This window comes from Psittacula echo (genome assembly GCF_963264785.1).
Source record: "Psittacula echo genome assembly, chromosome: 7".
NCBI classification, from domain to species: Eukaryota; Metazoa; Chordata; class Aves; order Psittaciformes; family Psittacidae; genus Psittacula; species Psittacula echo.
In genome coordinates, this window is record NC_137740.1 from 50376499 (window position 1) to 50402242 (window position 25744).

General features: G+C 43.1%; 1 protein-coding gene across 1 annotated transcript; it reads right to left on the reverse strand.

Annotated features, from left to right (window-relative positions):
• EHHADH (enoyl-CoA hydratase and 3-hydroxyacyl CoA dehydrogenase) lies at window positions 1-25483 on the reverse strand (the record flags this gene model as incomplete). The annotated part of the gene is made up of 8 exons (XM_080624303.1): window positions 1-1322; window positions 8709-9050; window positions 11081-11122; window positions 14778-14882; window positions 15175-15286; window positions 16664-16836; window positions 17201-17304; window positions 25410-25483. 8 exons carry the CDS (start codon window positions 25481-25483, stop codon window positions 52-54), a joined length of 2223 nt encoding a protein of 740 aa, XP_080480429.1. The 3' UTR covers window positions 1-51.
• Between the last annotated feature and the right edge of the window lie 261 nt (window positions 25484-25744).

The window sequence follows — 25744 nt, forward strand, 5'->3', positions numbered from 1 at the left end:
TGTTTCATGAGATCAGCCTCCATTGAATGTGTATAGCAAGCATCAGTGAAATCACAGCCTGCTGCTCTGGTGGCTGAGGAAGGACATCCACTCTTTGAGGGGAGGGTTCCCCTTAGCTACCAGCTTTTTCAGAAAGGCACTGGGCTGTAGTTCAGGAACATCAGGGTGGGCCTCAGAGTATTTCTGCAGCTTAGCCAGAACGCGAGGGAGCCCAATGGTGGAAGCATAGAACATGGGGCCACCCCTGTGCTTTGGCCACCCATAGCCATTGATATAAATTACATCCAGGTGTTCTGGGTGTGATGCTATTCCCTCAGCCAGGATGTTAAACCCTTCATTGATGAGGGCAAACAAACACCGCTCCAGGATTTCTTCCTGGTCTATAAAGTGGGTCTTGATGTGATGGGTGTCTCTGTATTGGGACAGAAAGTTGTGAAGCCATGGATCTGGCTTGGCTATCCTGCCCCCAGCCTTTTCATACTGATACCAGCCTTTTCCAGTTTTCTGGCCAAACCTGCCATTCTCACACAGCAGATCAGGCAGTGGGCTGTAGCGATGGCCGTGCCGCTGGCGGGCAGGAGTTCCTGGAGGCAGTGAGGCCCCAGTGAGGCCCTGGTCCTTTCGAGACCTCCAGCCCACATCCAGCCCAGCAAGATCAGACATTCGGAAAGGTCCTATCTTAAAGCCAAAATCTTCAAGAGCCTGGTCTACTGCTTCTGGGCTGCCTCCTTCCTCTAAAACGAAAACTGCCTGTTGTACATATGGAAACATCATTCGATTCCCAACAAATCCAAAACAATTCCCTACCACCACACCAACTTTTTTCAGTGCTTTGGCTAGCTGCATAGCAGTGGCAATGGTGGTGGGGGATGTGTGATGGCCATATACTATTTCTAATAGCCTCATCACATGAGCAGGGGAGAAGAAGTGCGTGCCAATGACCTGCTGTGGGCGGCTCGTGGCAGAAGCTATCTCATCGATGTTCAGGGCTGATGTGTTTGTACACAGAAAGGCCCCTGGCTTGCAGATTCTGGACAGCTTGTGGAATATTTCCTTCTTTAGTGCCATATTCTCAAACACAGCCTCAATGACTAGATCTACATCACGCAGCGCATCAAAGTTCACAGTGAACTGGAGGCGTGCAGGGTTATGGAAATCCAGGGTTTTGGCACCCTGCTCCATTTTCATAGCCTCACGGTCCAAAAGGAGCATCACAGCTTTTCTTCCCATGTTCAGATACTCCAGCTCCTGCTCCAGGGCTACCACAGGGATGTTTGCTTTAACAAGACAGGTCACAATGCCTCGGCCCATTGTTCCCAGCCCTAAGGATAAAAGTGAGACAGAGTCAGAGACTATGAATAGAAAATGTTACAATTAATCACTTGGCAGTGGTATTTCCTTTCTATCTCCAGGATAAAATGTGGAATCCTATGTGGAAGACTATGCACACATTCCAGTGTGTGCAGAACATGTGATACATGTCTTCTCCTCTCAAGGTTTTACACCTACAGAAACCAGCATTACTTAAGAGTAAGAACCTAGGGATCAAAGACAGGAGACCTGAGTTTCAGCTTCAACCCTTTTACCAACTTCTAGCAGGCAGTTTCACAACTCTGAGGTTACCAGTGCCTCTGGGTTCCTCTGAGATGGTCCCTTATAGGCACTCACAGAAAATTAGTGTAAGCAAATACACCCCATACAGAGCATTTGATATCAGCAAAGCTTAGACAATTGGTTTCTCCCTCCTCCTTCCAAGCTTCCTCTTTGCCTCTCTCCTCTTTTCCCTCTGCACTTCACTGTGTGATCTTTGAAGCAAAGAAAATTCATCTGCTATTTCTGTAAAGACCCTGCGACACTGATCTGCACTAAACTTTGTCTCTAGTGTCTTTTATGTTTCTCCTTACCAGGTCAAATGGGATGGAAGTAACACAGTGTTCTTAATTGAGATTTCAAAATCTTCTATCTCCTATCTCCTTTTTAATCTCTCTGGAACACCAGTAGCCTTTTGCTTACTGTTTGCACTGTATTATCAGGCATCTCTGCCCACTGGGCCCCCCACTGGGCCCACTGGCACTAGGAGGACAAGTCCTCCAACACAGGCCATTCCCAACTTTGAAGATTCTCAAAGACACAGTCTGCCTTGTCCAGTCACACAGTTCATGTGCTTGCCCAGAATTCCTGTAACTGAACATCTGTTCAAGGTGTACTTTTTTTCTCCAAGATCCATAAATGCACTGTTACCAGCTCATACCCCAGGAATACCAGTGTGGAGTTTAGTGGCTTGACCCCTTCCCTCCTTCTGGGCCCTTTCACCAGCTCTACCTTCTGTTACATTAAATGAAGCTGCACGCTTACATTTTCCTGTGATACATGACCTACACTATTTATCCTGCTCTCCAATGATGGAGACTTTTTGGACTGTTAATACAAACTAGTGAGAGAAGGCCAGCACAATTTTACTAGTTCAAAAAGTGCAAAGCATCTGAATGGGAGGATTATGAATATCCTAAATAAAGCAACAACCAAAGTAGAGGTTCGTTATAATTCTGTAAAAATGATTATTTTTTTAATCCCAGGTTTACAAATGAAGTCAGCTAAACAAATAAACAGAAACAAAGGGATTAAAAAATTTGTCTAAGCAGCTTTGTAAAGATGAGCTGAAATTATGTCATCATTTAAACAAGTTCCAACAACCAAGTTCAAACAAGGTGGGTTTTTCTGCAAGCCACACACCCTTCGTTTAGTTCTGTCCACTCTCAACTTGTGTACACACAAGGCATTAGAACATTCCCTGCTTAGCCACAATAAGATATCAATATCTGGCAGCCTGCTTATAAACAATTACACTGCCAAGCAAATGCTGAAGTTCCCTGCTAGGAAATTAGATATGTTACTTAACAATCAATTACTACTAAAAACTGATTTGAAAATAAAACTAGAGTAACACAAATCAGTCCTTAGTATTTCAGTGTCCATGGTTTGCTGAACTGAAAAACCCAAACACAATTAGCTCCTCTCACTGTGCTCAGTACTCAGAGCCTTAGACATGGTAGGTACAGTTCATGAGAGAGCTTTTTTCCCTGTCTTTGTTGAGCTTTATGAGCTGCTTTCTTCTCAGACAGTGCAGGAGGGTAACTCACCACCTCGTGTACACACGCTAAGCCCAGTCCCCTCTTTAAGGCTCTTTTTAGATAGAAAGCTAAAGTATTTGTAGTTTGACATGGCTCCCTCTTGAAGTCCCTTCCTTCCCCGGGTGGAGACCTCAGGTTTCTCCCTAGACTTTCCAAGCCCTTGTAAACAGATAATGCACACATCCTCGGCCTTATCAACTCCTGTTCCTCTCTGTGTCAGTTTCATGACTGAAATCTCAGCAGTGCTCTCACAATATGAACACTCTGCTTCTTCCTAAATCCAAACCTCTTCCATAAGCAGAGGTTCTCCAGCCTAAGTTCTGCAGTGGTGTTAACTGATTTCCCTGTTTGGTTTCATCCACATGTAGTATGAGTACTCCCACCTAAGTTTTAGCCATCCAATGATAGACAGGCATATATGCTTGTAGTACTTAATTTTCTAGGCCACAGGAATAGGCTTATAGATAAGATATGAGCTTGCCAAGCTTGTTTCTGACCTAGAAAAGCTGTCTCTCAACTTACTTAAAACATAACTCTTCAGTGGCTTGTATGAAGTGATGTTTAATGAAACTGGCAGAGAGAGTAATGAAAGCTCCGAGGGTTTTGTTACATTAGAGCTTGCACAGCATGACTCCCCTGGAAATATTTTCTAAAACTGGGCTGTAAAGCTAAGGAGTGATTTGGATATGCAGCAGGGAAATAAGCATTCCAGAGGACTCCCCTTTTCAATTTTTTAAAGTCAAGTGATCTTGGGGAAGAATATATTAGAGCAGAAAAAAATGGTAGGGAATCTCTGGGACTCAGATGTCTAGAAGGCTACAGAAGAAAGAGAAAGGGAAATGTCTCATGTTCAGCTCAGATCATACAGGAACTACTGCAGAACTGCTACTGTATGTTCCATTTTCTTCCTCAGTAGTGCTCTCTCTTCCCCCAAACCATAAAGAACCACCCCTATATTATTATCTTTCACACAGGGAACAGTTTTCAGAGCTGTGCCCTCTTCCATGCACAGGGCACATCTTTCAAAGGAAGACTGAAATCTGCTTCAGGAAAAAACAGTGTCTAGCCATCCTGGGTTTGGTCTTTTGTTGTGAAATGTAGCTTTGACACATAAATAAAACCACAGTGGAACCCGCGTAATTTCAGGCCAAATCTGGAGATGACAAATCCATTTGCTAGACAAGCTGAGTGAATAATAACTGTTAATTATTGATCTGTCACATGAGGTACTCAGAGTACAAAAAACCATGCAAAATTAATTGAAGGACTTGAAAGACAAATTTCAAACCAAAAGATCTGCAAATATGTACAAAGCAACTCACGTACAGTCACACACACTAGAGAAAAACATATTCTGAACTATAATGAATATTTGGACTTTACAATGCCAGGCAGTGGAAATAATACTTCATAGATTGGTAAAAATATGCAAAGACTGTTCCAGTTTTCCTGTTAAAAACAACAATGAGCAGTTGGCAGTGCTGGACTGCTGCTGGCTGCTGCTGCAAAGTGCTTCTTTCTCTGTTTCAGGGTATTAATTTCAAGCAGAAATAATGTGATACTCATGGCAAGCAGGGAGCTATGGGACAGGAGGAGGGACAGAAAAGAACTCTGCTTCTGCACGACAAGGAACCAGAGAAGGTGGAAAGAGATGAGAGCCAAGTGTTCAGAACAAGAAGCAGCAAGTGAAGTAGGTGGCTAAAGACATTCAAAGACAGCTAGGCTAAGAGCAGGAGGGAAACCATATAACTGGGTGTTACCCACTTAGCAATCTTTCAGCAAGCAAACTGCAGACAAAGGCACCTGCTGGGAAGTACGCACTGCACAAGGATGGTTGCCAGGTCGTCAGCAATACTGTGTATCAAGTATGCCCACAGAAATGACAGATCATCCTTGATGTTGAATCTACATTAAGACATGGTCAGCAAGCTATGTGCCAGCTCCCCCCAACAAGTTTTTGCTAATAATAGAAAGACAGAAGTGCCACAAAGCAAGGCTCCCCTAGAATTCATGGCACTGCTTTCATACTCTGGGTCCCCTATACATATGGAAAATGTACTGAAGGAGAAGGAAGTTACTGTGATTTTTGCAGTCGCTTCCCATCATGCAGTGAAAAAAGATGGAAGCAGCAACATAATGCAACATGGTCTTAGTGTGTGAAACAACACAGCACTGTCTATTGGAAAATGGGGTCTGTGTGATTTCTGACTAGACAAAATTTATACAACATCTTTCTCTGACTGCCCCCTCTCTGCAGTGAAAATTGAGAGGCCCTGGATCACATAGTTAGGCTCAGTACCTACACAGATGAGCAGCACTGTTTTAAAAGGTGTTAGTGGCTCAAAAAACATCCCTAAGATTTTCATTTCTGATGCTTCAAGAATATATTTAAGATCCAGAATGTAAAATTATGAGATACTGTAGAGCATGGTACTGGCTGGAGAATGGCTTTTTCTTACAGCATCCTGAAAGACAAAATCCAATTGTGCTGACATGTTCTACACCTGTCACTAACAGACTTGCAATTTCAACAATATCAAAAGGCAAAACAGGAGGAAAACCTTCCAGGGGGAGGAGAAAAAGCACAGGTGGCAGAAAGGAGTGACACAAAGCAGTGACACAATATGGTGTGGGATTCAGAGTTAAAAGGAGGTGATCAATAACCTCCAAAACAGGAGATGTCACGTATCAAATAAAGTATAACATGAACTTAGCATAAACAGTATAGCATAAACAAAGCTAGCTATAACTGTAAGCAGTGACTCAGAAAGGGCATTAGGAGTCTTGGTAAGTGTCAGGGCCCTCAGTGCACTGATAAACTTTAATGACCCTGACCAGCTACACCTGGAGCCTTCACTCAGGTGAAGCATGGCCCACGGGCATCAGAGACCCATTTAAGCCCAGGCCCAGACCCTGACCTTTGTTTACTTCCTAAGATATGCTGGAAGAGTTCTGGTGTCCTGCTGTGGGTGTGGAGGCAATGGATACTGTAGAGCCAGACCTCAGCTTGCACACTGGCTTATCAACTTTGCCTCGGACTTGTACCATCACGTGAGCTTTGTTTGATCATCTATACTTCTGCTAGATACTAGCCGTGATCTCTGGGTCTGCCCGGCTTGATCTTGCTCAGCTATTGTAAATAACTGGTACGGCAGTGGGTTGTGCTGCCATCCAGAGGGAGAAATGGGTTGATAGGAACTTCGTGAAGTTCAGCAAGGGGAAGTGCAGAGCCCCTGACTTTGGAAGGAAGTAGTTTTCCTATGCACCAGTATATGGTGTGGGCTGACTTTCTGAAAAGCAGCTCTGCACAAAAGGATCTGGGAAACCTGGGGGACACCAAGTTGACTATAAGCAACAATACGTCCTTGTGGCAAAAAAGACCAATGGTATGCTAGGCTGGTTTAGGAGGAGCCTTACTGGCAGGTTGAGGGATATGATCCTTGTCCTCTACTTAGCAATGGTGAGACTGTACTTGGAGTACTGTGCCCAGTTCTGGGCTCCTAGTACAAGAGTGATTTGGAGCCTTTTGGAGTGAGTTCAGTAAAGGGTCACTAATATGATTAAGGGACTGAAGAGTGTCTCATGAGGAAAGGCTGAAGAGCTGTGACACCAGCCTAGGGAAGGCTTGAGGGATCTCACCAATGTATATAAATACCTGAGGGGAAAGTGTAAAGAAGATGGAGCCAGACTCTTTTCAGTGGCCCCTAGTGACAGGCAATGGGCATGAACTGAAACATGAGAGCTTCTATCTGAACATCTTTTTTTTATTGTGGGATGACTGAGCACTGGCACAGTCTGCCCATAGAGGTTGCATCCTTTGAGATATTCAAAAGCTGTTTAGGCATGGTCCTGGGCAACTGGCTCTAGGTGGTCCTATTTGAGATGGGAGGTTGCACAACAAGACATTCAGCTTCAAAGGTTCTATGGTTCTGTCCGCCCTGGAGGTGTTACTGCCACTGGCTCCCCATCCCTGGTGTGCAGCTGCTTCCTGTCAGTAGTTAATTAACAGGATGTGTTGAACACTGCTAACATGAAAGTTGGCTGTTACCTTTAGCATACTAAGTAGAAAAAAGGAAGAAACATCTTGGTACCTGGTCTTAGCATAATTATTCCTGGAATACTGTTCCCACTTTGGCTGTGTGTGTTTTATGTAGTGCTGAAAAATCTGGCCAAGTTCAGAGCCCTGAAAATGCTCACAGTGTGACAGATCATACTCTGCAGCAAAAGTATCAAAGCACTTACTTTTTGCAGAATAAATAAACTATGTGTTAAATTGAGCATTGTCTGTAACCAGCTACAAAATCACTGAAATTGGGGGTAGAGTTTGGCACAATTTCAGACCAGAATTCAGAAACCTGTTTGTATATCTCCACAGAATTCCCTCTAGCTCAGTTACATCACCAACATAAGCAGATAGGATCTAAATAGCCCTTTTGGCTAAATGGTCACTCTGACTCCGCAAATGTATTTTCTGGCATGGTTTATCAGGATGTAGCAGAGAATCCCCATTCTGGTCACCTCAGCATTCCTACAAAACCCCAACACAAGCCCTTCCTGCCAAAGCACATGTTGCAGGACTGACATGTCTGGGATTGCATGTGTCTGAAGTGCTATGCACTTCAAACCATATGATAAACTTGGCAATAATTCATGACTCTTTACCTAAATGCTGTAAGAGCCATGGATTCTCCTCGCAAGAATGGTGGACCAATGTTTAAACACCATTTTGATTAAAAATACAATATGGCAGCTAATGAAGAGATGGGAACTTTTTAAAAGGAAAAAAAAAAAGGTTTTTGTGGTTTGAAACAATCTGACAATGTTCATATTAGAGCTCATGTTGAAGGGCACGAGAGACCTGGGAAGTACCCAGGAAAGAGCTGTGTTATCTGGTGAGCTTTCTCTAAACCAGAATGGGTGTTTTCCAAATGCTCCATTACATGTCTAACGATTTTTTGAGTGCTACTATCAACAGGCAGAGCTGAAAGATACTTTTTTTTTTTTTTTTTAATCTCAGCAGTGCATCAAAGGTTTTATTTAAATTGCTCTTATAAAAGATTAATGAAGGCATTATCTTGCTGGGCTACAAAATGGCAGGAGTGGATCCCAGTGAGATGAAATCTTCTTAAAATACAGCTGTCAAAACGTTCTTGTGTTAATACATCCCTGAGAGAGACTGTGCACACGCACTTGCAGTACAGACCTAGACCAGGAGGAGGAGAATTTTGTGCAAACCTGCTTATAATGTGGAACAAAGCCAGGACTAGACACAGCAGTATTTTAAAGGGAACAGACTGCTTATGGTCCACAGATGAAGCTGAAAGAAAGAACTGGCATCATATAACAATCTAGTGGGATGTGACTTACTATCTCAGTTTCTGAGCTTATCAATGCAGTGACAAGTTCCAACCTTGCATGTCACCTGTGGAGTATCTTTGCCTGTGATGGGTACCAGTGACTTTGGCAAATGATCACTAGGGAATCCCACTTCAGCCTTCTGCCATGAGTAAAGCCCAATTATACTCATCCTACTTCAGCTCTTCAGTTAGCAGCTACTCAGCTTTCCCATTCCCTTACCTATCACAGCTGCTTTGTGGATGGGCTGAGGGGAAGCAGTTTTCCACGAAGCTCCACTGGATGTTATCCACTTCTGTGTTGATCTTTCAGCAAAGAAAGCATACTGCAGTGCTTGTGCCTGGCCTGAGGTCAGCAGGATGTTAAACAGCTCTCGCTCCTTCTGGACTCCATCTGCAAAGGGCTGCTCTGTGGCAGCTCTGACCGCCTGGAAGCACAGCTCTGGAGCCAGACACCCATGGGTTCGTTTCTTCATCTTCAGAAAAGCTTCACGGAGAAATGCTTCCATGTTGGGCAGTTTTGGAACTGGCTTCAGGCTGAGTCTGCGGGGTCCCAGTGGCTGGCCTGGGGGTAGAAAAATTGAGTTACGGACCAAAGCATCCAGATTTGGAACACTATGGATATTCATGTGTTTCTACATAGACTGAGAATGCAGTTTGCCTCCTCCTCATCAGCTCAGTGCAATGGGGCTTGCATGGCACAGTGATCTGGGTCTAGAACTAAAGTGTTTGTCATTCCTCTTTAGCCTTCTGTTTGCTGTGACAATTGCAATTTTTCAAGTCCTTTCTCAGACTTCAAAAAAGTAAGATTTCAGTTTCAAAGAAGTAATTCTCTCCTTTTTCTCAGCTATACAGAGTGCCTCTACTTCTCCAGTTCTCTTACTGCACAGTCCCAGCTGCCACATTCATATTGCTCTATTAGCTTCAGAACTAAAGTTTTCCTGCAGTATTGTTTAGTACTCAGTGCCAAATGGACTTTGCTAGCCAGATACATTCCAGCCAGTGTCCTGACCCAGGCATCTATAAGAGACTGGGAAATAGACACTGACTTCAGGAGTCTTTCTATTCACTTTGGGACTAACCAAGAGCTCACCTAGCGTGAGTTGGGGAGCAAATGAATGACAAGGGAGAGTTCATGCCTCTGTGTCAGCAAGGGGTGAATCAAGCAGCCACATAAATATGTGAGTCTCATTACAGACAGAGGTTGCTATGGTGATACCTAGAAAGGATTTTAATTGAGAGAAGTTAGTTACATTTCAGAGGCCAAAGTCTTCTCCATTTTCTTCAGAAGTGCAACCTTGGTGCCTGCTACGAGATCTCTGATCTGTCTATACTCAGGCTGTTCCTATGCTCTTAATGGCAGCTTGCCTCAGTAAAGACCATGGAGGAACAAGAGGAGAAATTCAGGATGTATCCCCTTAATACCCCAACATTTTCATAGAGACAATTCTGTCATCACAGCCACATCTAAACCGTGAACTGTGTAGCAGTGTTACTGCACTGACTGCTGCAGTGCTGCTCTCAGAAGCACCCAAGACTGCCATCAAAGCAGGGTGGTGGATGGGCCCCCCCAGTGAGAACCTTATGCTGAGAAACTCTCTGCTATACAGCCTCATTGCCCTAGCTTCTCAGAGGAGCTCTGCAACAGGAGAACACTTCCTTCAAAGGTGGCATATTGCATCCAGCTCCTTTTTCTTCCTATTGTCTGAATTAGGAAAGTTCCGGAGTTCCAGTATATCAGCAAAAGATTTGGGAGCAGGAAATCATACAGAGGATGCTGAATAACTGGAATAATAGCAGCACTGCAATCATAGTTACTCAAAGAACATGTCCTGACCCTAGGTCTTCCTCCAAAACTGAGTTATGTTTGAGAGAAACAGAAATATGAGTTTCCTGAATGAGCTGAGATACTGACTTCCTGAAATAATGGTCTTCAGAGTTCAGGCTTTTTAATTATGCCTTTTAGAGAACATAAATATGAACCCTCACTGTGTAAGTAGCTTCCCTTTTAATCAGAGTTCATAAAAATGCTTTCACATTGACAGTGAATATAATTTGTATCTGCCAGTGTTGCAGGATTTAGTCAGGATAATGTTCCTTCATTTTGGGATTTTTTGTTTCTCCTCTGAATTTGTGTTTTTAACACAGAAGCGCTTTTTATCAACAGTCCTTTCTTTAGGACATAAATAGTGGATTTCATTTCATCACGAGGAAACATAGAGTTTGTCCCAGAAAGCAGATCTCATGGCTGGAAGGCCACTTAAGACTGGACAAATCAAGGGTCTTCATAGGACATCTCTGATATGGAAAGGACCAGTAAAAAAGGAATACTGCTGGAAGCCTTTAAGCTTTGTCTTCAGATAGTAAATAGTACTTGTAAGCACAAATAGTGATGGGAGACATGAGACAATTCCTCAGAGTAAAAAAGAAAAGTAACACTCCTCAGGGTCCTGTAATATAACCCTTATCAGCTGCAAGACAAATAAGGTTTTGCCAAGTATTTCTGCAGCATATCCATGCAGTGTCTATGCTTCTGCAATGCTAATAAGAATCAAGGACATTTATGAACAGGAAAAAAATAATCTGTATCCAAACCTGGGAAGAAGAGATTAGTGTGGGACATGTGCAGCTTGATTGCTGAAATCAAAGCAGCAGGAATGTGAACAGTATCAGACATCTGTGCTGCAGGGAAAAGCATCATCCATGCACAGGAGCTAGCACAGATACCTGCTTTGTTTTACTAGGGCTTGTAGTACAGGTGTCACAAAGGGCAGATCAAGTCTGTAATGTTTCTATCAGTGAAAGCAACATGTAAGCTATCAAATATTGTGCTATTTAAAGCAATAAACCATGTCCCCCGTCGTCCCCCCCCAGCCATAATCCCAGAGTTGTAAACCTTTGGGATATTCTAGGACTTCCCATGCAAGAGACAGGGTTAGCCTAATGGTGGTCTTGGTGCAGTGAACTGCTTGTTAATTTCTGAAACAAAGCTGAGACTGGACCCCTGCTCCTCAGGCTTACAGTGGTCTCAGGCCTGCAGAGAACAGTCCAGTTTGTCAGACCTTTCACAAGCTCTGGTTGTGTCAAAGGGGCACTTTGCTAGATCTTCGGGCTAAAGAAGGTGGCAGCCAGAATCATGAGCCCTGGAGAGAGATTAAAATGTCTTGTATTATACATATTCCCTTGCAATGGTAACTGAAAGCCTTTCTCCATCAGGCTCCATTTAAAGTATGCAGTTACCTAACAGCACTATCTGTTACTCCTTTGGGTTCTATGAGGCTCAGAAGAAACACATGCTTCTTCCACAGTTACTCCTAGGTGGCTTACAGTAAGAAACTCAATCATCTTTCCATGCACAGTTTAATACCCATGGGGCCTGAGCTAGTCTAAATTGAACTGATTTTCCTTGGCTCTTTGGTGCAAGCCATTGATATCTTTGTACTCTGAGAAAGATGATACAGGTCAATGAGCAGATCTGGTCAGAAAGCAAGGCATAATTATATATGAAGGGAGAGCTTCAAAGAGGGTGCTGTGCGGCAGACCATCAGCCAGTTTCTCCTCCAGCTGAGGAAGACTACAGCAAGAAAGAGGTGGCCAGTGTAAACTGCAAGCTACTGCCTACCATAAGCAATTACAGCAATTCTTCAATTTTGTGATGCCATCAGGTGGATAAATTCTGTAATGCAGCTTTGAATTAGAGCAGCAATTACCAAGCACATCCAACGAAAGAACATTCTCCTTGTCTCCAAGGATTTAGCTCCTGTCTATTCCTTCTAAAAAATGCCTTCAGAAGTGAAAAAGTGAAGAGGCCAGTTGGCCTGAAGAAGGCCAGGAACACGTGTTTGCTTCCTATCTGCAATATATGATTACTGTTTTTCAATGAAGAATTTCAATTAGAATTCATAATTGTCTTTGTGTATCCCTACAACCTCTTATTCAGGTTTGTTTACGAATTCTTGTTGAAGGTGTTCCTCATTAGAAACAACCCCTAAAAATGCAAGGATGAAGATGTTTTCCCAGCATACCTACTGTAAAGGTAGCTCTGTCAACTGCATATCAAGGCCTTGCTTTAGTAAGGCCAGTCAATTGAGCTGGCTCTCTTGCCATGAGATACTGCAGCTCCAGTGCTGAGAAAGATTTAGGAGAAAAGAATTTCTGAATTGACTCTTTGAGACTCCTCTTGCAGTACAGCCTTCCCAGGAATAGAAATTTCATTGGTGACAAAGCTAGTTATTTAGCCAAACTGCAGTTGTTAGCCTCATATTGAAAAAAGAAAGAGATACTCGGAAACAAAATGCTGCATGCCCTACAAAGACAGTGGGCTTCTGTGATGGCTTTTTTTTTTGCAACTCTGTGTTACACTAAGATTATCTGAAAAATGTTCAATCAAACCAGAGCATAATGTGAACAAAACCCAGACCAGCTATGCAAGCCTATAGTCTCTTCTGCTTGATGTAGAGAAAGAAAAGTGCTGGTTTGCATTTGTATGGCAGGAGAATTCTATTAACTTTAGGCAAAGGCCAAAGCTAGGAATGACTCAAAAGGAACATATGGACTCTGGGTATACCATTCTTTCAAATCATCAGGTAACCTGAGGCTAAATTGTGAACTGAAACTTTTCAAGGCCTTCTGCAAGGTCTAATGAGAAACTTTCCAGGCAGGAAAGAAGTAAAGACTAGCTGACTTTCCAGTATTTTCACTATTAAAGCACATACCGCCAATTCCAGTAAAGCTTTTGGAAGGATCTGAAAGCATTTTTAAAGTCCTGCTGGAGTTGGTATACAGTGTGATGTGAAACACTTTCAAGTGACATTACTCGTTTTAACTAGAGTAACTAAAACCAGCAATAAACAGAAAATTTACCACTAATACTGAGTAAGACTGGGACAGGTCACCTGCTGAACATCCAGCTAGGATCCTTGAATGCTTATACAATTCTCAGGATCTTTTCTTGGTAGTGACAATTCCCAGTGAAGATGAAGCTACAGAAGAGGAATTTGTCAGTAGGGCATAAGTTCCAGAAAGATAGTTACACTGAGGAATAGTGATGATTCAACCCTGAGGCTGTCCTTTAAGGTCAAGTTGACTTTTGTAGTTGTTAACCAGTGCACAATGTCTGTCACAGAAGAAATAAGCATACAAACATCTAAATTCCACCCAATTTTACATGGCATTTGTTGAAATCCAGAGTTCTTGCTAGTTTGCAGCTCTAGCAATGTATCCATTACTCATTTTATAATACACTATGGCTGCCATCAGTACTGGTACAGATCTTATGTAGGGCATCATTGAGAAGCCCAGAGGGTACATCAAAGGGAACACTGTTGAGTTCATTTGCCCAGAAGAGTAGCAATATTTCACTGCTCTCTCAACAGATAGAGAAACAGTTCTCATTCAAAATCAGTGAACCAAAATATCTTTGTTTTTCCTAGAAGCCATAGAGAAGCACATCACTCTTTATAAAGAATTATATTTAAATAGTCTCAATATATATAAGGAAAGAGAAAAGAGGACTGCTTGTGTCATCAAATCTGCATAAAAATGAAGCCCCAAAATACCATGCAAGCATGCCATTGTGGCAGGGCTCCAGATGAAATCCTGATGGAAGTCAGTGGTCTGTTTCCAAAGGTACAAGGAAGGGTAGTAGTGGAAAAATATCCTGTTTCCTCTCAAAGTGATGCTCTTCATGTTGCACAAGGAATGTTCCTCTTCTTGTATCAACTCCAATGAATCTGATTTTGTGGGTGGGGGTATATCTCTCTCCACAACCCTCCCATCTCCACAGGCCATTTTCTTACATAGCAGCTTAAGCATTAGGGACAGAGTCCCTTCCGGACTCATGGCTCTTTAAGTTGGGCTGAGGATGTGCTAGCCCCTTCACTAGAGGGAGAAAGTTATTTCTGATCAGCCATTATTGATGGTGCAACCAGAATACATGCAGTACCAGCTGTGATCGAAACTATATATGGAAAGAGCTCATACTCCCCCAAATCAGTGGAGTGCAGCAGCCCAGAGGGACATGTGAGTTTGGATACGTAATCAAGAAGCAGGAGGACTTGATATATATCTATTTTCTGTATCCTTACTTGAATTCCTGCAGCTTTCCAGCATCTAATTTTTCCACTTCAGGCAAAATAAAACAGATTCTGCAATTAATTCTATCTTATATGGATGCCAAAACTCAGTGAATGGAGCATATAGATTGGAACAAACTGGTGGGCTTTGTTCTGAGTCTCTCCAGCCCTGAAACATCACCAATTATTTCTTGGCATTGCTACAATTGTTTCCTCACCAATCACTTTGTTTGCCAAGTGAATTGCTGCCTCGACTGTGTTTTCTTCCACAATTTCATCAACCAAGCCCAGTTTCAGTGCTTCAGTTGCAGGAATATGTCTTCCTGTGATAAAAAGAGAAATAAGGTGACTACAGTGGGGCATGATGGGCAATTAATGTGTAGCTGGCTTCAAATATTAGACATGTTTATTATCAGGTACATAAAATGCATTACTAACTACATGCCTCAGAAGCATGTGCATTCATCCCTTAGCCCATCATTAGTGGAAGCTGGCTGAATTTCAACCAAAGCAGCTACACAGATAGAAGAAATTCATGTTTCTTAGACCAAGCTGGTGGTATGACTTAATGCTATATTCCTATATACAAAGCAGGGCTGAGGCATAGTAATTTACCTGTAGTGATTATATCCAGAGCAGCTGGCACCCCAATCAGTCTGGGAAGTCGCTGAGTGCCTTCAGCACCTGGAAGCAACCCAAGGGTGACCTCTGGTAAACCCAACTGTGCCTAAAATGAAGTCAAATTCAACAACAAATCTGATTAGAAAGAGTGATCACTACAAACTGAGCAGAATAGAGGAAAGACAGGCAAATCTGATTCATACATTGCTCCTTTAGGAAGCCTCAAAACTTCTACATAGAAACTTCATCCTTGCTTTTTGCCACACAAGACATTAAGACAAAAGCCCACTCGACCATTTCAACAACCTGTGTACAAATGCACAGGAAAAACATCAATTTTCAGGAGATGTATGTGCGCTAGTGCAGCACTGGAGGAGAGCTGTGGGACCAACAGCATTCCTCAGATTGACATGTGTAAACTAATACTTTCAAGTTGTTACCAAATGCTGGGGAGCACTCTGATTTCACTATATCTCCCTACCCAAATTCTTGGAAGTTTAGTAAAGGAAAATTAGTACTGAACCCTTCCCTAATCTTCCTTCAAATGGTTCTTGGTGCACTTGACAGTTAGTAGAGTTATGGCAGAGAAGCTGGGGCAGCAGTAAGTGGGAGTCTTCTCTTAAAAATCTATCTAGATTCTGTTGCTTCGTTTAAAAAAAAAATCGTTTGCATATTTCCCATTGAGCTCCTAAGAGATGTGGAGTCATTTTAAGACCACGACTTGTGGTACCCACCTTAGATGGCATATAAGGTGATGCAGACTATCTCTTTATGCTGTTACAGCAACCTACACTGTCACAGAGAAACAGTGATTTACATTGCAAGAGTGAGGGGATGGCCCTATCAGTGAAGAGTCTCTACAGGGATATCATGCACTGCTAAAAGGTAGCTCAGCATTCCTGAATCTTGAATGAAGGGATTCAAGAAAACAAACCTCCCAAAAATGGTTCATTCCTCAAAAGACTTGTAAAACTGCCTTTTGGTCAGAGTGCTCCTTGAGGGCCCAGAGCTTGGGGGAATCAAACTGTAAATGCTGTTTCAATTACCTATTGAAACTAGGCCACTAGCAGGAAGAAATGCAAAATTCACAGGGCTGGGTTAAAAGAAATAAGTAAGAGAAAGTTACACTGCACAAGCCAGTACGATACCGCCATCTAAATTAGAATATAGACAATAACTCCTGAGACCTAGGGCAACTTAACACTCAGTTACTGGAGTTTCTATGCTGCCATCTTATTGTATTAGTTACAGATCAATTCTATACTTAGAAATGACTTGAAGTTAATTATATAGTAAAGCATGTCAAGGGGGATGCTGTAGGTGAAGAATCTCTGACCATGCAGACCTGTATCCTGTAGCTATAAAGCTCCACTTCTCCAGGCAGATGATCCCAGGAAAGGTATGTTGCCCCACCCTGTCCACAGCCGTACGTACATGGCTCCTGATGCCTTCACCAGCCTCTCTATTTCACAGTGTGCATTACCTTCACATGTGCAATCCGATAGTGACAGCCAAGTGTTATCTCCAGGCCCCCTCCAAAGGCAATGCCTTCGATGGCAGCCACCACAGGCTTCTCACTCCTTTCTATGAGAGATACAAGGGGGCCCAAGACAGCACCACGGCTTTTTGGAGAAGAAAATCCTCGAATGTCAGCTCCTAAATTAGAATAGAGACATTAAGAGGAATTAGTGGGCAAGGCAGTGACTGGAACAGTCTGTCCCTCTGTGCAATCAGAGTTGCTCGCAGATGATCAAGTCCTTGCAAATGAGGCTGTTGGCAGGAAAGTGATTAACAGGAATCAGCCCCTTTTGGGACCACCTTCAAGAAGCCCTAGCTCCTTGAGCCAGCTTGTTATATGCCCCATGTCAATTGTGGCACAGCAGAATAGAAAAAGCCCACTGTCCTATGGCCATTTCCAGCCAAATCAGGACTTCTATCAGCAGTGTTATGAGGCAAAGAATCTTCAGACATGGTGTGTGTCTCCTCTTTTTTTTCAGGGTATATTTGATGGAAAATGTACCTGCACTGAATTTCCCATTTTCGCCACAAATCATAACAGCTTTCACTGAAGGATCTGCATCTGCTTTCTTCAGGCCATTCTCTAATGCCTGGAGAACTGTCAAACTGAAAGAAATTAGAGATTCAGTGAGTAATAGTTGAGTACCTTACCCTTCCAAGAGGTCTGTCATAAACACCGTTCCAGTGAAAATGAGCTGTATGTCCAAGCATATCTCTCCCCTAGCCTGCCTTCTGCCACTGCCTCCCTGTGTGAATCCTTTCATTAGTTCCCCACTTACTTTATAGCCACGTGCCAAAATTCAACAAGTTTATGACTGCTGACCTGTCATTTACCTCCTGGAGGGTCATCTTCTGACTATGACATTGCTGTTTCAAAAGTAAGCAGCACAGGGAAATGTTATTTTGAAAATATCTTTATGAATTAAACATTTAGATTTTCAGGAAAACAGTTTAGCATAATTTAAAATTAATTAATGCTATGCGACTGACAATCTAAGACTTTTTTAAAAAGGGAAAGAAGCTCCAGGGATAGAAAGCTATCTTTCAAACACCTGACACAGAGTTAGTGCTGTGCTGACGATTATAATGCTTTCACCTTGTGGATCTGTTTATAGGTCTGGACTTAAGAGTTGTGTGGGATCTTGACAAAGTGAATTTGGGCCTAAAACACTACATAAAATGTCTTCTTTTGTCTCATTGAATATATTTCCATAGACACAAGAAGTGAATATGGCCAGCAAAGAATTAACAAGCTTCAAAATGGAATAGTAAAAGTATAAATAGTCTTTTTACAGATCAGGTATTAAAAAAATCTGACCTGACTTCATGCTCATCTCACTTTTGAAGCTTAGAAACTAATTTCCATGTACATGTGTGGGATGGATGGACATGGAGAGTATAGCCCATTTTAGAAGACAGTGACAATAAAGAAGACTGTAGGTAAAAATAGAAGCATTAAGACCTAACACTTTATTAGTAGAAATATTAATGCAAATTGTGTGTACATCATAAACACACACTAGTAAGTATGTAAGTGTATATATAGTTTGTGAGACTTTTCTGTGTGCATGTGTATGAATACTATATATGTAGATCTGATTCAGAAAATCTGAGCCACAAGGGGTTGGAGGCTGTAGAATATCACTGATGCTTGCCAGTCCTTTATAAATACAGCTTCTGTTCTTACATCTTCTGCAAACCGTAAGCCCAGCTTCACACATAAGCTTGGTAGCTGATGCAAAGGGAGCAGAGTTTTGTTGATTCCCAGTGGAAGGAGGAGTATTAATTAAAATTAACTGATAGGAAGGCCTGACACATACTTAGTTTGTGCATGATTTTAATATGTCTGAAGGCATTTAATCTAAAAAGGAAGCTTGTCATGAAGTAGATAAAAAAAAAAAAAAATCACTGTACTTAAGTGTAATGCTTCTAGGAGTGTCCAGGGTGGGTTATCACGTATTTGCACATATGTATGTGCAAAAGCTCACAGCATTTAAGTGGAAATCCACAGACTGAAAAGGAAAATCTAGGGGGCCTGAGAAATTTCCTGTAAGCCAGCTGTGTTGGATCCTGCCAGACAACATCTGCATATTCCTCCTTCAAAATCAAAAATGAAGAGAAGCTCTTAGCAGTCTATTAATCAAGGCTGTTGGCTGTAGGGAGGTGTCCAGCATCAGCTGCTGCCTGGTTAAGGCCATGCTACACAGAAGGATCAGTGGGAGCCCTGAGATCTGACAGCTAGAGACTGAGAGAAGTGTTGTTATTACAGGGGAAGATTAGATTGGATATAAGGAGGAAGCTCTTTACTGTAGGGGTGGTGAGACACTGGAATGGGTTGCCCAGGGAAGTTGTGAATGCTCCATCCCTGACCGTGTTCAAGGCCAGGTTGGACAGAACCTTGGGTGGCATGGTTTAGTGTGAGGTGTTCCTGCCCATGGCAGGGAGGCTGGAACTTGATGATCTTCAGGTCCTTTCCAACCCTAACTATTCTATGACTCTATGCATCAACTACTTCATCCAGACATCAAAGGCAACTCTGAGGTCTGGCATTAGTAACGGTTCTGAAAGCTGAAACTTAAAATGAGAATAATTTTGCCATGATAAAGAAAAACTATTAGGTGACTTGGTAAAGGTCTTTCCAGTGCATATAGTTCTGTGTAACAGAATATGAAAGCCTTCCCAATTCTAATAAATGGTTTCATATTCTGTGGGAGAAAAAAATGCGTATTAAAATTTTGGATTTTATCTCCCTTTGGAATATCAGATGCAGTGGCTGCTGCTATTTGAGGAGGACCCACAGGCTGCACCCAGTGCTTGCTGCTCTTAGAGGTCTATTTTTGCACCAGTGGAGAGCCAGGCCCCAGAAATACCAAATTCACCTAGAGGATGGAAGCTTAAAGGGAAAACCATTATGAAATGTCATTAAACTTTACAAAACATGGTGCAAGGGGGGGGGGGGGAATCTGTACCAGGATTCCAAACAAATTAAATTACTGATTTGAAAATATTGTGTAGAAAAATGGCATAATTCTGTCAGGAACAGCCAGGAAGCAATAATCAAAGAATTTGTGTCTTTTGCAGGCACATGATCAGTAGATGCAAAATGCTTATATGAAAGGTTAGTCTGCATTAAAAGGAAAGGTTCAGGATTTTATGTAGAAAATGAGTTACAAGCCCTTAGCATTTAAACAGCACACTTACCAGAAGAAAAATTAGTCATCAAGGCTGCCACAAAGTGACAGTTCAATACCTACCTGGCCCGTATTAACCCAACAAAACTATTTTTGCTAGAGAATAACTTGAGACTGTACTTGCAAAATATTTCTTTGCCTTCTATACAACTTTTCCCCAGTAAGAATTTTTTGTGGGACAAAACAAGAAGACACATCAGATTTTTTGCAGTTTCTTGTTCTCCAAAGATGGAGCAGTATGTTTGCCTCTGTGTGTGTTACAGTCCAACACAGAGGCTGCATTGCTTTGTAACTCACATGTAACTGGTATTAAAAGGTGTAATTTTTGATGAGAGCATCATAGTAAGATGTATGACAGTAAAACTATAAAAATACTCAGGAGTATCACAACTTCAAACAGCTAGAGTATTAAGAAACAAAGTCACCATAATCTGCATAAGTATTTCATTACTGTGATAGTGTCTTGCATTCGACAGTAACAATGGTAAAACTTATTCCATGCATTTCAAGCAACACTTAATCCCATGCTATTTAGTCAGCTCCCCCATGTATACCATTCTGGTTGCAAGAAAAGTGATTCTGCCAAGATGATTCAGTGTTAGTTATCAGAAATACACCTCAGGTGCTGTTAAAGAACACCTGCACACCAGGGTAAGAAAATATTCTTGTAGGTGACCACACCATGCTTTTATTTTGCATAAAACTCATTGCAGTGATGATGTGCAAAATTTGTAATAAGGTTTTACTATTTACCTGAATAATTTCAGATTTTAATAGGACTTGTGAATGTTTGAAATGAATTACTTTCATTAAAAAAAAAAAGAGTAATTTTAAAGGAATTCCAAAAATTTACTTAGTCACCTTTAAAGAAGTGAGACGAATCCAACAGTAGGAAATGCTGTTTATGGAAAACATGCAGGTGTGGTCCTTTCCTCTTGCACTTCCCCCAACATCCACAATCACTGTATTGGGAATGTTGCTATGTACGCCTATGCACGTTCTTTCCAGCATCCCTCATACACCTGCTGTCCGTGAATTTGCCTAATCCCTTTCTGATTCTGCTGATCCATCTGCCTCCACAGGCTGCTGTGGCAGCAAGCTCCGTATTATCTGTTTTAAAACAATCTCCTACTAGTTTAATCAAATGCCCCTAGTCTCCTAGTACAACTGCTGCAGGATTTGGTTGCCTTTAATTTATTTACTTTCTTCATGATTTTGGAAACCTTGACCTTATTCTCCCACAGCCTTTTCCTCTCCAAACTGATGGCTCTCAGCTTTTTCAGTCCACTTTCTTCATGCAGTGCACCATCCCTTGGCTGTCCCTTTTTAGTTTGTCCCTATATCCGTCTGCAAGCGCAAAATCCAGAACTACACACAACAATTAAGATGGTTTATATTTCAGAAAAGGGATGTCCTCTGCTTTGCTTCCAACAGTAGCCAACATTCTGTGGGCTTTTCAGGCTACCCCAGCACATTGAGCTGATCACAGAACTATCAAAGATAAGGCTCCCTTCCCTCAACTGTAATTGCCAGTTTTAAGCTCAGCATCCTGTAAGTTTGTCCTGGGTGACATTTTTTTATTTGAAGAATTTTTGCTACTGTTTTTTAGCATGTTTTGATCCAGTTTTCATAATTTTCTAGTCTTCTTTTCCAGTTTGCATCTCTCCTGTCAAGTTTTACGGGCTTTCTTGTTCTCCTCATTTGAGTCAGCTTTCCACTTCTTGAAAAAAAATTAAACTTTTTCCTTATTTGTCTCAGCTTTCTCATCAAACCATGCAGGGCTTTTACTGGATCGCTTACTGGCTGAACAGTTTGCATGGGCTTCTAATAAACTTTAACACTCCCCCCAAAATCCAAACCCAAACATCAATCCACCCTCCGCCCCTGTTGCAGGCTTCTAGACTGTTGGATAGCTTCTTGGAGTGCTTCTGTTTGAACTAACTGCTGAGTGTTCACATAATTCTCTTCTTGAAATTGAGTACTCCTGTGTTGGATTTACCTGGTCACCTCTCTCTTCCCTCAGTGTCAGATCCAGCTGTGTAGTAGTTGCTGTCACACAGCAGCTAACACAGCTTGAATGGAGTCATGCACGTAAATTAAGGCCAAACCCAGAATGGCATCCTTTCTGTGGGGTTTTAGAATAGTTGTTCTAGGAAGCAGACATGTACTACATCCCAGAATTTTCTCTCTGCATCTCATCCTGATGAGATGCTGATCCAGTCCAACACAGGTTATCACACATCACTGCAACCTATCTGAAGTTGCAGCTTCTCTTATCTCCTTTATATATTCTTACTATTATGCTCATCTGGGGTCAGAAGGACAATCCTGGCAGTCAGGGAAAGCCTTTTCCAGTCATGACTGTTACACTGTTGTACTTTATATAATCTCACACATATACTCCCTATCCCATGTCCTATCTTTTCAGCTCTGGAGCTTTTCTACACTTGTCAGCTGTAGTGTGGAAATCCTCTTCCACATCCTCCTTCATTTTCAGTGCAGCATCCTGCTTCTGCTAATAAGGTGTGGCTGGTCCTTTCTCCTACAAGTCTTGCATGTCTGTTCCTCAAAACTTCCCAGTTCTTTGCATATCTAAATCTCTCCTCTCTACGCCATGGTCTCATAAATGCAGATCTCTGAATACTAAACTTCTCCAAACTAGTTAAAAAAAAACCTCCAAACAAATCAAATTTGGCACATGCCACCTCTGCTGGTGGAGAGAAAGATTAGCTTGGAGGGGAGTCAGTCTGGGAGCCAAATTTGGTGCAGATTCACAAGTCAGCATATGTTTCTTAGGAACGCATGCCCTGGAGGTATTTGCACAGCAGTGGATGGTGTCAGACAGGAGAAAGCTAATTCCTACCCATCGGTGGCTGTAAAGTGCTAATGGCCAGTGTGATGGCCTGGGAGCTGGAAAAACAGCACCACAAAGAATGGGGAGAGACAGGTGAGGCTTGAGTACAGCAGCAAAAACTCACCAGCCTTTTAGAAAGCATCTGTGCCTGCTGTGAAATTAAATTTTCAGGATTGCAGGACATGGCTTCTGTCTGTAGCTTTCGCTGCTGGCTATCACCTACCTAGTCAGACATTTCCAACAGCAACCACAAACCTGCTCCCCTACAGTCCAGTACATAAAGTATGCAGCAGCAGGAGGAACACACAAGGATCAGAGTGCTCTACCTTTCCTAGCTATACCCAGGTCTTGGCTAAAAACTACCCGATGGCCAGTATGAGATAATTATGGATCCCTTCTAAAACAGGTATTACCCTGACATGATAAAACACCACAGGCGTGTATCACGTTATAGTTTCACAGCAGCTTACCTGTTTTAAATACATGCTGCGCAGGTTCCCATCCTTCCCCACATACTCCTACTGAGTCCCTCGTGCCAGCCATGCTCCTCGTGCAACGGCACAAGGAGCTGATGCCGAGAGTTAGACTGGCTGAAAACCAACCTAAACCAACCTGCTGGTGTTCAGCCATATTTGCTTGCTGCCAGCCCCAGGAGCACCAATGCTAGCAGAGCAGAAGCTGTGAGGACACATGGCACAGCAGTCCTATCTTAGGTTGTGCTATGGTGCTATGGAGCTCATCACAAGGGAATGAGCCTACTGGGTGCAGTAAGTACTTGGGTCTCTCTGGGGCCTTCGTGCTGTGGGACTGTCAGCAGATAAAAGAGTATGGGCATCACGATATGTTTGGGGGGGGATTGAAGATACAGCACTCAATGGAAACTGCCTTTTTAATGAATCTGAAGTCTGCCAGGCTCTTCCTTCTCTCTCCTGGGGTTGGGGGACAGGACCAGGACCACATCATCTGTTACCCTTGGTTTGTCAGAACTGGATCCTGCTGTGAGGGCACTGAGAGGTGAAGAGTAACAGGTAGGAGAGGCTCCTACCTGTCCTGAAGTCTGTCCTAAAGAGGCTGTTGTCCAGCTGCATGCAGTTGCTGTTTGAAGGCAGAAGGCAACTTTTGTGTCCTCTCCAGGATTTCTCAAAACAGGCAGAGTTGAGATTCCTTAAGCATGTATATGTTACTGTTAACAATTGGACTTGACGATCTTAAAGGTTTTTCCCAATGATTCTTTATCTCTGCATTTCAGTTTTTCCTGGTAAAGATGGAAAGTTTATTGTGGGCACAGCCTGGAAGTTTTCTTAGGTACAGGAGGTCCGAGGGATTTCTTGCACCCTGCAGTTCTGGGATTCAGTTCAGCCAATCTCGTCAAGTCACTCCAAGTTTGTTTTCTCATCATAATTATCTCAGCACGTGAAAAAATGATCTTATTTCCCGTGTAAATGTGTTGCAACAAGAGGGTAAGCATTGTCAGTTACAGCAGACCAATATAGCTTGCTACAGAAGAGCAAATTGCATTTCCTATTCATGCTGTTGTCTATTTCGGCTTCTCTTTAACAAACTTTCTGCTTACAAGTCGAGCGTAAGCGCAGTGGATTTTTTTTTGGCTTGTGAATATACACTGAAGAGACACTATGTTCACTGTTGCAGAACAGCTCTTCAACTACAGCTGCTTAAAAAGAATCTATGTGCTACTCAGAGCTAAAGGAACTAAAATGCACGTTCCAAGAAATAATGTAAAGCAAAATAATCATGTATGCCCTTTTCAAAGCACATGAAAAACTACAATTTCAGAGGCTCCTACGGATTGGTGTTTGTCTTATCACTGACTCATGTCTGAAATCGCTTGAGCCCTTTCTTGACCAAGATCAGTATTTAGAGGTCAATTCCTTAATAATTTTTAAACAGCAAATGAACTGCCTTTGCTTCTGATAGCCTTTAACCGTGGTTTAATCCTGGTGCCAGCTTCTCTTGCTGAACCATGTCTCCTCTCTACAAAGCCCTTTGTCCTAACCTCTGTGCTCACTTGGATAGCGCAGGGACCTGCCAAGCAGGTACATGGAGCATGTGGGGCAGGCGACTACAACAGTATCAAACGGGTGAGGAAAGGCTGATTTTCACCTGCGAGCTCTGAAGGAATGTCAGGGTGAAGCAGCTGAACTGCTAACACTGCTGAGTGCGATTTTTTGCTGGAAACATCATCTTGATGCTTAAAGATGAGAAATACACTGAGCTTTTGAACAGCTTCCAGGGAAGATGACAGAAAGCACAGATTGGTGAGCCTGACACCTTGAAAAAAACCCAACTGAAACCCACTAGAAATTATAACAAAGAGCAGAAGTCATGGAAAAGTTCAGCATGGTTTTTGCCAAGGGAGATCTAAGCTCTCTCTGAAGCAGGTACCCGAGTGGTGTTTGCAGTCCTCGGCGGACGCTTTCAGAGGTGCCTGCCCTGCAGCCGGGAGGGGCCTCACACCGGCAAGGAGAGGCGGGCCATTAGGACAAGATGAAAGTCAGTCAGAGAACCCCCCACCCCGCTCACCCCGGGAGGGCCAGCCACAGGACCGAGCTTGCGGCCGCTCCATACCCATGGCCCCTGCCCAGGCGAGGAGCGGCGGGGCCGGGCGCGAGCGGCCGCCGCAGGAAATGGCAGGCGCCCGGCGTTACCTCAGAGCGTTGACGGGCGGGTTGCGGAGCCGGATGACGGCCACGGAGGCAGCACCCCTCGTGTACTGCGCCATGACGAGCGCTCGTCGCTGTCCCCGCCGCCCGGGCACACCAGCCAGGCCTGCCCCTGCCGGGCTCCGCCCGCAGTCCGGCCGGGGACGCCCACAGCTCCCGGTTCTGTTCCCGACCCAGCGGCGGGGAGGCCCCGGCCCGCAGGGACGCGGTGGCTGTGCCCGGGGTTTAATGTGCGCTTCCCTTCGAGTTATATAGCCTCGATCTCCTCGGCCATTACTTTACACCACTCAGTTCAGTGCAGTGGGGAGATTTAGACCTGT